At 42.9% G+C, this 14,061-nt stretch overlaps 1 protein-coding gene across 1 annotated transcript in view; it reads right to left on the bottom strand.

The window, feature by feature from the left end:
* Positions 1–8,241: 8,241 nt before the first annotated feature.
* LOC103923928 (protein unc-79 homolog) overlaps positions 8,242–14,061 on the bottom strand; it is a 113,706-nt gene continuing 107,886 nt past the window's right edge. Inside the window, exons 46-47 of the mRNA XM_009332368.1 lie at positions 10,387–10,428; positions 8,242–9,668 (exon numbers count right to left, since the gene is read on the bottom strand). Of these exons, the coding sequence (XP_009330643.1) occupies positions 9,468–9,668; positions 10,387–10,428 (243 nt within the window). The 3' untranslated portion in view covers positions 8,242–9,467. The remainder of the gene's footprint in view (positions 9,669–10,386; positions 10,429–14,061) is intronic.

Here is a 14,061-nt window from a genome sequence, read left to right as displayed (position 1 = left end):
TCCAAACGTACAGTTTTCACCTGCTGAGACACTGAACAGGGAAGGAAAAAGCTCAATCCCAGTCAGTTCTTCCAGTAGGATCCGCCAAGTCCACCTCCTTAAACAAAAAGGTGGGGGGAAAGTCAGGATCTGTCCTTCTGCCTGCACATGGCACCTGAGGAGAGACTACAGCTGAAGCAACTTCATTTACTCAAAGATAATTACCTAACGAGGGAGGTAATTGCTTTGTAAAAGTTATGCCCTTTTGCCCTAGCAAAAATCAACATGCAGCATATGCAGGCCTTCCTTGAACAAAGCAGCTGATGCCTTCCAAAGGAGGACTTCAAATTTGAAAGCTTGCTGCATCCTTGTTATTGAACAGGGGCCCAGCTCTTGAGCAATCCAGCCAGTATCTTCAAGAGGGTCCCAGATCCCCCTGATCTGTTAGGCATATTCATTCCCCAGTGCCCAGCAATGCCTCCAGCTCTCCCTTCTACCTTTGCAGGGATATTGGTGGTAACTAACACTAGGTAAATGGGGCGGCCTGGGGTCCTCCCGTGAGGGGTCTAAGCATCAGCTGCCACAGATGTAGCAAGGACTTGGTTCAGGCTGCCTGGAAATATGGTAGAGGCTGTGCCTAAGACATACATTGGTCTCAGGCCCCTGGGAGAAGTCAGCTTGGGGACAACTCAGACATGTGCTACTACTCCCTCCTGCTCATGATATGCTACCTCTGAGGCCATGCTCCTTGGCGAGGATAGGAGCGAATGCTAGATTTACCTCTGGCTTTTGCTTTGGAACTCTTGTAACACCTCAACTGAACCCTAGTATGTGTGTGCTTCTAAATACCCCCAGCTGTTATCACTTCGCTGAAAAATAACCTCAGGTTCCTCTGTAAAACACCAACTGGGGAAGTTGCTCGGGGAAGCCTCAGACTGACACAGATCTCCCCGCACATCCCAAAGCACGTAATTGTGACCTCTCCCACTCACACCTGGAACAGGGCAGGAACAGCTCCTCCTTGGGTCTTCAAGTCTTTACGGGCCATGCTCTGTGTGAATGAGAATGAAGAGGTAAGGGAGACCAAAGTCTCACCAAACCCCCTCTTGCTTTGCTGAGTGCTGAGGGAGTAGCATTGCATCACACTTGGTGTTGGTCCATCAATGGAGGCCATAAGGGGGACCGGTTATTTGTCCCCCTCTCCTTTACACATCCTAACTAGCACACGCTCACTATGAAGCCCAGGACAGATGCCACAGTACACAGGAGAACACTCTCAAGCCGGGAACCAAGCAGAGCCTTGAAATGCTGCTGTGGATTTAACTTTCCGGCCATGTCATTCTGCTTCACTTTGTGACACTTGAGGCAATATTATTAAATCCCTACTTCTAATACCCTCATTTGAAGCAAAGCATCTTCAGCAGCCCTAATGTTTGATCTCAGCCTCACAGCTGGGGAAAACCAGCAGCTGTTTTGTGATTCAAAAGGAACAGAATAATAACCCACTGAGGCTACTTCTCCTGTATGTGGATGGGTGAGTCAGATGAATAATTGGACAATGCAGATCAGTTAAGCCTAATTCAGTTAATAGAATTAATTTGCAAATTAGTACACATTAGGTGAATCAGCTGCAATTAATTTTTGACAGAAATGTTAAAAAATATTAAAGTAGTTACAATGAAACATAGATAAATATTACTGCTGAAAAAGTTCCGAAGAAGCCAGGCACAATGTGGAAGTTTTTGTCTGCAAAGGCTGAGGATGCATAGATTTAAGTTTCATAAAATCCTTGGGGTGGGAAGCACATTTTCTTCCTGGCTTGTATGGCTTTCATCACCCTGACAATTCTCAATGGATCTTAAATAATGATTAGAGTTGGACTGCGAAAATTCTGATTGGGATCCAGGCATAGATGTTATTGGGACTGAGATAGGATGTCTGGTGCAGGGAGAAGGAAATAAATGTTTTAAATTTGAAAGCTGGCTTAAGAATATCGGTTGGTAAAATATCTGGCCCTCACATGCTCTTCCTAGGAAAGCTTGGAAACATGTCTGGGCTATTGTTATTGACACACGCTTAGAGCAGATGAGCATCTGATATTTGAACTAGCTCAGTGTCTTCAGGGTGGCAATCACTGGGAGGGAAACACCAGTAGTATTTTAGGTGTTATTGGAAGGCTGAAGAATGCTTTGGTCAGGTACAGTTAATAGGATCTCCTGAGCAAAAGTAGAGCTGCAGCTACTGGAGCGCTAAGATGATTTAGGAAGATGCTGAGCTCTGAGGTGTGTGTGGTCAGAGCAAATTGAAAAGGCAAGATGAACACAGGAGAACAAATCTGCTGCCACCACCCCCCACGACAAAGAAGAAAACCTCCATTGTTGGCTTGATTGTGCAATGATGGCAAAACCTGGTGTCGAATAAACGTATCTGTAGGAGGAAGATCAAATCGTAGCTCCATCAGTTTAGCAGTTTAATCTCACACCTCCCTGGAATCAACTAGCACCAGAAACGCATATTGGTGTGGGGCTCCGTTGCTTCAGAGTATCAATCCTTGTTCCTTGTGAGCTATAAATATGGGGTTTGATCCTTAACAGGTATAAATCGTGCCTCTCTGTAGATTTCAGTACATGTCTGGCAGTTTGTACTGGCTTCGGATCTCACTAATCAACACTGTGTACACAGGATTTCCTCAGTAGTGCAAAATGGGTAACAGTTTTAATGAATTGTTTCTTTTAATGATGGTCCTTTATATTCTGTTTTACTGACACTTTCCTGCATGCCAAGGATTCACAGGTTTAGAAAAGCTTTCGTAAAGAACTTCACTGCAATCAGTTTGACTTCACGTGAAAGCCATGGAGCTGCCAGAAAAGCTAACCTGCCTGAAGAAAGGATTACCTATAAAATTTTTATTCTGTGTGTAAAACTTCACAGGCATGCTATTGTACCTTTCTGAAAGGATTTAAAATAGTAAAACAGCCATAACAATTATGTTGCCCAGCTGCTGAATTATACATCAAGGAAAATTGACCTAGCATTACATTGTGTCTATCAAACTTAGAGCCTCCCGGCTCACAGTCATGGCTTGTCAGGTTTGATGAGGAGCTGGTTAAACGCAATGTCAGAGTAGGTTACCTGGGGCGGTGCACAGAATGCTGCTTGCCAGTCAGCTGGCAGCCCTGTGGTATCTATCAAATCCAGCAAAATACTGGAAAGTAATTCATGATGTAGATTTCCAGTGATTGAGTTGTGGGTTCTGCTTTTCCATGTTAGTGCCGTGTAACTATGAATGAGAAACCAGCCGCCCTTCCCAAGCACTGCCAGCTCTTCGCAATCTCCTGCTCCTTGCACACCAGTTACTATACACAGACCACATACAGCGATAGCTGAAAGCCCCCTGGTTCTCAGCTGCAGGATTTAGGCACCACAGCAGCTCACCAGGCTGGCCAGGCCTCATCCTCATGTGGCCTTCTGTTATCTGACCCAAGGCATTTCCAGTGGTGGCCCCCGACTGCCCAGTGGGAAGCGCTGGGAGGGCTGATGCCAAGGACGGGTTCAGGTTCTCTGCCCGATCCCTTTGCAGTTGGAGAGGTATCAGGGCACCTTCCTCTCCAATTGCTATTCTCACTGCCATCCCTTGATGCTCAGCCTCCAGCTGAAATCATGCTCAGCAGGGAGAGGCAGAAGTGAATGGAGTAATTCAGAGTTATAAATCAACAGACAAATGCAGAACCCTTCCTTTCAAATTTGCATCAAGCCAAACAAACGGCGTGTCAACTTTAAGCCAACTGTAATGCTGTTGCCTCCGCCTGATTTTAGGCAGACTGCTAAGACGAAGACCCACATCATTGACTAAACGGCCCTCGAGCAATCAAGATTCAGATCTGACTGAAAGAGTATAGACTTTGACCCTGCTGAAGAATCACATTAAGATGCAACTCTGCCAGAGCGGTGTGCAGCTGGGGGAACAGCACAGGAACCTTTGCTGCAGAGCTCTTTTCCAGAACATGCTAGCAAAGACTGAACAGCCCTGGGCTCTGGTAATCTTCATCCAGCTTGAAAGGAGGCTGCGTAGGCCAGAGTTCAGAAAGATCTTCAGGCCCAGAACATTCATCAGTCCTAGAGCACATCGAGTCCTGTCATAGCATGAAAAACAGAGCCAGAAAACCGACTGTGTGTTTGCAGGGCATTTGACCCTGCCACTGCTCTAATGAGATGTCACAGAAATGTTACGTATAAGATAAGGCACGTATGTAGATAGTAACTGACGTGCTGCAAAAGCCTTTTGTTTGTGTGGTACTGCGCGTAGCTCAGACAGCAGCTTTCTCAGCAGGCAGCAGGAAAGCACTCTGAGGTGCCCAGCGTAGATGTTAACCTCGCCTTCAGGACACCAAGTTATGTAATTCAGCGGTACGACGCACCATGGCCAGTGTGGAGTTTTAACCATCGCTTCCTCCAAAGTACCCCGTGTTGTTGAAAATTTCACAGTTCAGCACACAGTAAATTGATTCTTTTACTAGGTCAAGCCTAGTAATGGGCATTGATTTAAGCAGCTTATCACAGCAGATGACTAAACGCTGTTCCTAAACGGCAGCTCTGCATAATCAGACAGAGGATGGATTCTGCTCCTGGTGACACATCCCCAGAGACACAGCCGTGCTGGGAGCGGAGCAGAGCAGGAAGATCGGCCTCTGCTATTTGGTAGCATTTTCAGGGAACACCAAATGTTGTTTACTTCCTAATCTTCCAACAGAATATAAAGAATTGCTGCTCTGGGCTATTTCAGAGAGATAATGCGAGTGACTCACTTGAGTTGTATGTTGACCTCAGGCACTGTAAAGATATATTTTACAGTGCTTTTAAAACCAATTAATGCAGATATCTGTACTTCTGAAGATGCCTAGAGTACACTTAGAGATTTTTCATGAGGTTTTAAACCACGCACATCTGGTCAAGCCCCATGTTATTTGTTATTATTAGTCAACACATCCCTAATCATCAGTCATACCTTCTTCCAGGCTGTATTCTCTACGCTAAAGCAGCTTCTCAATTCATATTTACAGTCTTCATTTGCCTACATATAACAGCTCTTTAAGAACCATATAATTATAATTGGTGACAGATGTGTACTAAGCCCTGTGTTCAGGTATGGAAGTAGGTTCTGTGACCAACTTTTATCTCCAAACCCTGAGCTGAAACCAGATCTGAATTCCCACAAAGCCTTGAAGTGTTTAGTTATGGACCTGGATTCAGCAGATCTGGTTTTGGCTTAATAACTACCTACAACTATATTTGCATTTTTTTGTGTGTTTTGCCAGTCTGAATACTAGATGCTTTGAGGCAGAGATTTTGCTAGGCAGGGAAAGCACTTGTGCCATGTTGTCTACATTCATTATCCGCTGAGTGAGATGCCTGATTGTGGCTTCTACTTTCTAGAGGTGGCTTCTAAAGACAAACTTTCTCAGGCTCTGCTCTTCCCTGCAAATCATCTGCCTTCATCCTTTAAGTTTCCACAACCCCAATTATAGCCATCTGAGTTGACCCACCTCACACCCAAGGGCCTCATACTCCTTCCCTCTCATTGCCTTTCAGTTGTCTTTCAGATTCACCAGGTCACAGCAGATCAAAATACAGGAATCTCTCTCTCCTACATGTCCCGCTTTCAGGGGCCCAATAGCACTTCCATTTCACTAGGGTGACCCCAGACCCCACAATAAGTGAACCTGGGCCCTATTTATGTGGCTACCCAGCAAAGTTATCTGTATTGCAAACACAAGCATGAAGAAGACACAGCCCAGGAACAAAAAGAGTCGGACCCACTGAAAACGCAGTCCACAGCTCCTTTTTGCCTGAAGGCCAAAGTTACAACTGCCTACCATGTAGTCAGTTTTGAACTGCAGCCCTGTGAGGAAGTGACGGACAAGTTTGATGAACAAAGGGCCTGAGGTGATGTGACAGGAAGGGATCACAAGATCAACAAAACAGGGCTCAGCTGGGATCACCACCAGCATTTTGCATGTGAGCAAGGAAGTCCCTACAGGGCACCATTATGGAGAAATCCCCAAAACCCCTTCTGGGAAATCAACATGCTGGGGGGCCTCTCTGAAGTGCCTGTATGTTAATGCACACAGTATGGGGAATAAGCATGATGGGTTAGAGATCTGTGTGCAGCTGCATGGCTACAGTCTCGTTGGGATCAGAGATGTGGTGGGATGGTTCCCATGACTGGAGTGTTGCAACGGAGGGATACAGGCTCTTTAGCAAGGACAAGCTGGGAAAACAAGGAGGGGGTATTGTCCTTTCTGTGAGAGAGCAGCTGGAGCTCTGTCTGGGCATAGATGAGGAGCCAACTGAGAGCTTATGGGAAAGGATTAAAGAGAAGACAGGTAGGGGTGACTTTGCAGTGGATGTCTGCTATAGGCCACGTGTCCAGGAAGAACAAGCAGATGAGGCCCTCTACAGTCAGATAGAAGCATCCTCACATTTGCAAGCCCTGGTCCTCATGGAGGACTTCAGCCACCCCAATTATCTACTGGAGGCACAACACAGCAGGGCATAAGCAGTCCAGGAGGTTCCTGGAATACATCAATGCCAGCTTCCTCACCCAAGTGACAGAGAAGCCAATGAGGACTGGTGCTATGCTGGACCTCATACTGACCAACAACAAGGGGCTTGTTGGGGATATGAAGGTCAAATGCAGCCTTGGCTGCAGTGACCATGAGATGGTGGAGTTCAGGATCCTGAGAGGAGGGAGCAGGGTAAAAAGCAAGTTCACAACTCTAGACTTCAGGAGAGCAGACTTCAGCATCTTCAAAGATCTGCTCAGAAGAGTCCCATGGGACAAGGACCTGGAAGAAAGAAGGACCAAAGAAAGCTGGTTAATATTCAAGGATAACCTCCTCCAAGCTCAAGAGCAGTCCATCCCAATGAGTCGCAAGTCAGGCAAAAACGCCAGGAGACCTGTGTGAATGAACAAGGAGTTCCTGGCCAAATTCAAACACTAAAGGAAGAATACAGAGGATGGAAGCAAGGATGAGTATCCTGGGAGGAATACAGAGACATTATCCAATCATCCAGGAATGAGGTTAGGAAAGCTAAAGCCCAGCAGGATTTGAACCTGGCAAGGGATGTCAAAGACAACGAGAAGGGCTTCTGAATGTACAGAGCTGACAAAAGGAAGACTCGAAAATGCGGGCCTACTGCTGAATAAGGTGGGGGACCTGGTTACGCAGGATATGGAAAAGGTTGAAGTAGTGAATGCCTTCTTTGCCTCAGTCTTTACTAGCAAGACTGGCTTTCAGGAACCTGTCTGAACATGAGAAAACTCTTTTTTACTTTGAGGGTGACTGAGCAATGGCACAGGTTGCCCAGAGAGGTTGTGGAGTCTTCGTCCTTGGAGGTATTCAAAAGCCATCTGGACATGTTCCTGGGCAACTGGCTCTAGGTGACCCTGCTTGAGCAGGGGGGCTGGACCAGATGACCTCCAGAGGTCCCTTCCAACCTCAACCATTCTGTGATTATCTAATGACTATTAGCTGATTAGTAAGTCACAAGGGAGCGGAAAAAGGAAGGGATGGGAACGTGTATAATCATTTCTGTATCACTTTGTTCTTTCTTCCCCATAGTCAAACACTGGAGAAAGAATGCTGTTTCCCTCTCTTACCACTATGAAAATTTGGGAAGAAGCCCTTCCTTACCAATGCATGCAGGTCTGTGCAACCTCAATTCAGCATAACAAAAATCAATGCCTGAAACACTAAGAAATTATCATCTTCACATCAAGACAGAAATGCTTTCCAGAAACTCAAAAATTCCGCTTAGTCAGATACAAGTCACTCATCTCAAGCAAATATAAAGAAAACTAGTTACAATTAAACAGCTTATGATGAATCTTAGATTTTCTTTTGGATAGACTGGTCCAGTTTAAGCTTAGACTATATTAATGTGAGAATCTGGGAAGGAGGAAAGCCAAATCAGTTTCTCTCCACTGAAAACACAGAGAGGGGCATCTTTTAAGCAAGCTAGCACATGCTTTACTGTCTTTTGTTTGTTTGTTTGGTTGGGTTTTTTTGTTTTGTTTTTTTTTTTTTTTAAAGCATAATGGTACTTTAATGGCATATCTGCAAACATTTCCACCTTTTCGTTGGTAAACGCACTGAGGAAAGATTGACCCTCTACAACAACTGAAATGTACTCAGGCAGTGCTTTACAGGTATGCCTTTCCACTTCCATGCAATCAAGGAGGAAAAATGTTGATTCTGAGAGTGGTAATAAAGACTAGGAATTTAATAGTATTCTAATACACAACTTCAATGTGTTTGTTATTCTTCTAATCAGTGCATTACAGGAATAAATACAGAAAATGCAACTGTGATTGCACAGATTTAAGTATTAATTACAAGAGGTGGCAAATCATGGCGCTCTCAAGGTTTTATGTAAAATCCGCTGAATTAACTGAGTCTCCTTAGATTCCAATGGGCTTTAGCTGATTCCCTTAATGATATTAAAATCCATCTGTTATTAAACACCATGTTTAATCCAATCATATGCAAATGCTGTGATTTGGAAATATCACTATGCAAAAGCTCAGGTCCACTCACGCTCCTCTTGAAGTCTGCAATAAGACATCAATAAGAATAGGTCTGGGATATCCATTTTTAATTGCACTGTATACAAGTATTGACAGAAGAATACAATACAGTAGTCACAAAATTAAAGAGGCTTCTATGAAACCTACAAAGAAGAGCAGCACAGAATCAATGAAGTAAAAGCAGTATTTCAAAAAATAATAAATCAGACTTGGCAGTTTTGGAAAACAGTACTGAAGAAAAAGACAAATGAATTGGCACAGTTTAACAACCTAATTTCTAAGTGCACTTTATAATAACTCTCCTCACAAGCTGCTGTTTTCCCAGAAGATGATGACAAAAAGCCTCATTAGAACATCACTGTTTTATAGTGACAGGTTTTATTGCACTGCCAGCTGTGAATCTAAAAAAAAAAAAAAAGACACCCCCCAAAAAAACTCCTATAAAGGTTCCTAAAAACCCTGTTTTTCTTTTGTTATCATCAAAAAATAGCAACATAGCACTTCCATATGTTTGTGAATACCCACAATTCTATTTTTAAAAAAAATAGAAGTTAAAGAAAAGTGATTTTTGTCTTAGCTTCAAAAATAAAGAAACATTTAAGAACAAAATATTTCAATGGTCAGAGAGATATGTACAATGTGATAGATTTGAGTCCAATCCTGCAAACACATGTTCATGAATGCAGACTTGAGAAGCTGTTGATCCTGAGTAAGTGTAATTAAAGACTGGCAGGATCAGGCTCTTAGCTTCACCCATTATAAGCTTTTCCACAATCTGTCCTAGGCTAAAAAGTATAGATACAGTATATACTTCGTATACTGATTTATACAAAGGGTCTTTTACAGCTCTAACCCTGTTATTGCTAGGCTAAAAATGAACATTTGGAACAAATTACAAGAATCATAAAGGATAAAATTGAGATGCAGCTTCTGATGACTGAATTTCCACTTGAGCCATTTTAAATTGGGTACACTGTAGCCATTTGCGGAGCACAGATGAGCTATTGCTCATTTGTCCTGACCCCTGTAACATCCTTAGGCTGTGATGATTGACATTGCTCTGGATTGCTTGGAGGCGTAGCTGGAGTCCAGCAGATAAATGCTGTTGAAACAATGCAAAACATTCAGTTTCTTTTCTTTAATACATACATTAATACAGCACTGTGAAAGGTAGTGGTTGCTGGCCAGGGAAAATTACTCCACTGTCCCAATGTCACATTTCTTTCTTCCACATCCTGCACTGTAGCGTTGCCATGAAAGGCAAACGTGCTTATAGAAACAACTCCACACTGAGACCAACTCCAACACTTTTATTCTCATCACCAAAATTCTCTTGACTGGCAAACCACACTGATCCACCTTGCTCTCTCTTACAAACAGGGCCAGCTGGCACAGTTTTACCCAAGCAAACAGGCCCACAGTATCTGCTATAGAACCAAAATCCATCTCCTGGGTCAAGAGTCCCAATCCCGATTTGTCAGGGGACTCTCAAGCCTAAGACATCAAGAAAACCACAGCTCAGGGACCAACCAATCTCAGTAAACTGGGAGGAAAGGCCCTGCCGAACCACCTGGTTAGAGGCAAGTGTTTCGGAAGGAAAAGGGAGAGCAGTACTGATTAGAGGGCAAGTATCTTAGCTGATGATGCTCTGTGTATGCTCTCACCTGAGACCTTAGTGCTGAGCCATCCAGTGCATCTGGATACGCTACAATGATCTATTTTCAGAGAGTTTGGAGATCACATCTAGTGATCTTACTTCCAGAATTTACAGAAATGTGTAACACTAAGAATAAAAGGATGGGGTACTAGAAACAACTTACCTTTAGATTTGACTGTATCATTGGCAACCACATTGGTATGAGCTGTAAGAAGAGAGGTATATTTTGTTATTATACAAGTGACTGTAAATATGCTCCAGTTACTGTGAGATGGAGCAGGGTATATCTAATGCATTTAGCTGTCCAAATGGACATAGCCTGAACCACAAATCTGAAATTTTTTTTTTTTTAAATGATGCATATGTTTTGGGGCAGGTACTTCTCAGAGGTAAAGAAGCCAGCTTCCCTTGTTTGTAGCTTGATGAATCACCAGCAGCAATTACCAATATCCTATTTAAGGCAACGACAGCAGTACAGAATAAAAACTTGTTAAAGGAAATCACTTCTTATTTTTCTTGTGAGGGTGTTTCTTTATATGCAGGTGAGCAATATTGGAATAAATACAGTAAACATTCTGCATGGTGAGGTATACATCAAGAACTGAAAAAACATGCAGCAGAAGTTCCTAATAATAGGCCAGATATTTAAATGGTAACCAGCATTTTATAAGCCAGTAGTCACATCAGTGCTTCACTGCAGAATGTGACCTGTAGGCCTGGGAACACAGGTGAAAACTAACTATCCAGAACGACAAGGCAAGGAGGTCTGAGAATCTGTCACCCATGATTGGATTGATGTATTTCAGTCTCCTGCTCTTCAGACAACTTTTATTTCTGAGTAAGTATAACATCACAAGCTTATGAAAGACAGAGAGGCATTTCTAACAAAAGTATTCATGTTCTCCAATATTAATTTAACCACTGAGGTTATTGTCCTAAAATGTTCCTCCAAATGGCATTAAAATTTGCAATTTGCCAATTATGCTACCGGGACCTGCAAGTTAAACCTAATCACTATTGACAACATTAGATAAACTGCTGTTTCCCTTGTGCAAGGAACGATAATTGTTTCAATTTCAGTGCTGTTTTGCTGGAGAATCATATGCAGCTGTCAGGACTGATTTTTTAGTCTACCACATGAAGAACCATATTCAAACGTCAGCATTTACAGACAGATGAATGCCAAAACAGCTGGAATGCAGCCAGATGCAGCAGACGTGTGAGTTCTGTACATCCTTCCCTGGGCTCTCACACTAATGCAGTGCTTAATAAGATCCAGTGACCACCAAGTCCTGATGTGTTTTTTGGAGAGGACGGAACAGGTAAGCATACTGAGAAGCCATGCTCCATGCCTCACTGCCATCAACAAAACGTCACCGAAAATTTCACCCAGCATTAATGAAGTTCCTATGGAGCTAGCCAGCGGTGATAGGACTGGTGTCGGAAGTATGTCAAGCAAGGAGGGAAGCTAGGCAGAAAACTCAGAGTACCCCTCTGCACCTGAACCAATTCACTGGACATCTTTTACAGTCACCTGAGCGAATCAAGCACTTCTCATATCCAGTTCATCTTGTCCCAAAGCAGGTATCTAAAAATAGACCAAGATGACTCATGTCCAAAAATACTTGTTTATCTCCACTGACTATAAAGGGCACTCTCAGAAACTAGCTCATATTGATAACTACACTGTAGAGGTCTAAGGTTAGATACAGATCATTGTCCTCCAGTGCCACTTCTGTCTTCCAGGGTCTGTACACATTTAGGGAAACAAAACATTCTGCTGCAGGCACAAGCAAGCAAACCCTCCATTCCGACAGCTGCCAGTTAGATAAATGAGACAAGACGACATTTTTATTGAAGCACTTGAGTTTATTGCCTAATCCCCAGCCAGCCTTTTCTTCACAAAGGAAGAATATATAAAGCTAGTTAGAAAGAACAGCTAGAAGAATAGACTGCTGTCAGACACTGTCAATTTTTTGTTGATATTTTCAACAGAATTATGTTGGTTCCAGTACAAGTTTTGATGGAAACCAGGCTGGAGAACAGGTTGGTCACTGTGCTTTTCTGGCTCCCCAACTCTGCTGCCTGCCCAGTTCTCCGGAAGTCTACTCAGCAGCTGCTAGAGCTGCGTAAAACCCCTGGGTCTCTGGAAAAGACATTGTGGTTTGCTGAGCTGCTCCCCTCACTACTGCAGGCTCCCAAATTCCTCAGACATACATCTGATGGTCAGACAGAGAGCTGTGATCAGCAAGGAGCTGGTCTCCATCATCAATGGCTATCCTGGGATGGGTAGTTTCCCAGTTCCTTTGACACAGAAAAACAGGAGGAAAGCTGAACACTTTCGTTTCAGCCCTCCTAAAGCAGAATGTTTCCCCTCAGAGGAAAATATAATTAATTAAATATATATGTGGGTATGTGTGCATCTGCGTAAATGTGTGTGTATATATATATCTATCTCACTCCAACTTCGAAAGAAAAGTAAATACATAATGGTTGAAATGTTTTCACAGGAAAGAAACTTTGGTTTTCCTCACCAGATGTGTAAAGATGGTCTAACATCAGATCCAAAAAATATCCTCTGAGAATACAGAGAATGGCTGAAAGACTATAGGAAGCAATCAAGACATGTCTCAATGCTATCAGTGTGAGTTTAATTTAATAGCAAAGGCCAACACAGTACCAGGAGGAGGAAACCTCACAGCACCAACACAAGGAGGAGAGGAAGGAGTGCTTATCTCAGGCTTTCAGTGAAGGAGAGCTGAATTGTTTACGTCGTCTCGTTTTAGGACAAATTTTCCCCTCACTTGTCATACAGAAAATGGCCACCTAAGATAGCTATCCCATAAACCGCCTGGAATCATGTGACATGTACCTTCTTCTCATTGCGGTGCATTAAAAATGTGTGTGTTGGATCATACAATGACTTCATTAACAAATGATTCCACCTGATTCCTTAGGTGGAATAAAAGACACAGCAAATATAATTATATGAATGATAACTGGGCAGGATTTATCAGTGCTACTGTGCTCAGTTCCAAAAGGAAGTCATTGGGAATTGTTAATTTTGCTGAATGAATCTCTTGTTAAGAATGTTCTGTTTAAAAAAATCTCTCTCACTACACTATATCCTTTCCTTCAGTGAAAACTAAACCTTGTTTGAAAGGCTTGTATCTAAAATAAAAGGAAAAAAAAAAGAAGCTTTAAAGCACAGGATAAAATTGTTTCATTATCAAAGGCAGGGCAAGAAAAGATTGTCTAGAATAAAACAAGCTACCAAAAAACTAAAACTGCCCAGTCAACTAATATTCAAAGAATCATCATCCTTGCTGGCTTCTGAAGTAGGAGTAACAAAGTTCAGATCTTCTTCAGAGCCACTGAATAAGAGACAGTCTCAAAGTTGATCTTTTTTTTAATTATAGAGATGCCACTCACTTACTGGTTCCTGTGTGAATAAGCTTTACACTTCTGCCTCTTTGAAGGACTTCAAACATACAGTAAGTCTTTCCCCAGATCATGACACTTACTTTTCAGATCTACAATAAATATTTTTACAATTAGTTTGCTTTGAAAAACATTAGTAACCTGGGACTACGAATCCTATAATACTATTATCATAGAATAGTTTGGGTTGGAAGGGACCTCTAAAGGTCATCTAGTCCAACCCCCCTGCCATGGGCAGGGACAGCTTCAACTAGATCAGGTTGCTCAGAGCCCCGTCCAACCTGACCTTGAATGTTTCCAGGGATGGGGCATCCACCACCTCTCTGGGCAACCTCTTCCAGTGTTTCACCACCCTCAGCATAAAAAATTTCTTCCTTATATCTAGTCTAAATCTACC

The sequence above is a fragment of the Pygoscelis adeliae genome, unplaced genomic scaffold (genome assembly GCF_000699105.1).
Source record: "Pygoscelis adeliae isolate BGI_AS28 unplaced genomic scaffold, ASM69910v1 Scaffold429, whole genome shotgun sequence".
Lineage (NCBI taxonomy): Eukaryota > Metazoa > Chordata > Aves > Sphenisciformes > Spheniscidae > Pygoscelis > Pygoscelis adeliae.
Note: the sequence above shows the minus strand (reverse complement) of the source record. Positions and strands in the feature narration are given on the sequence as shown.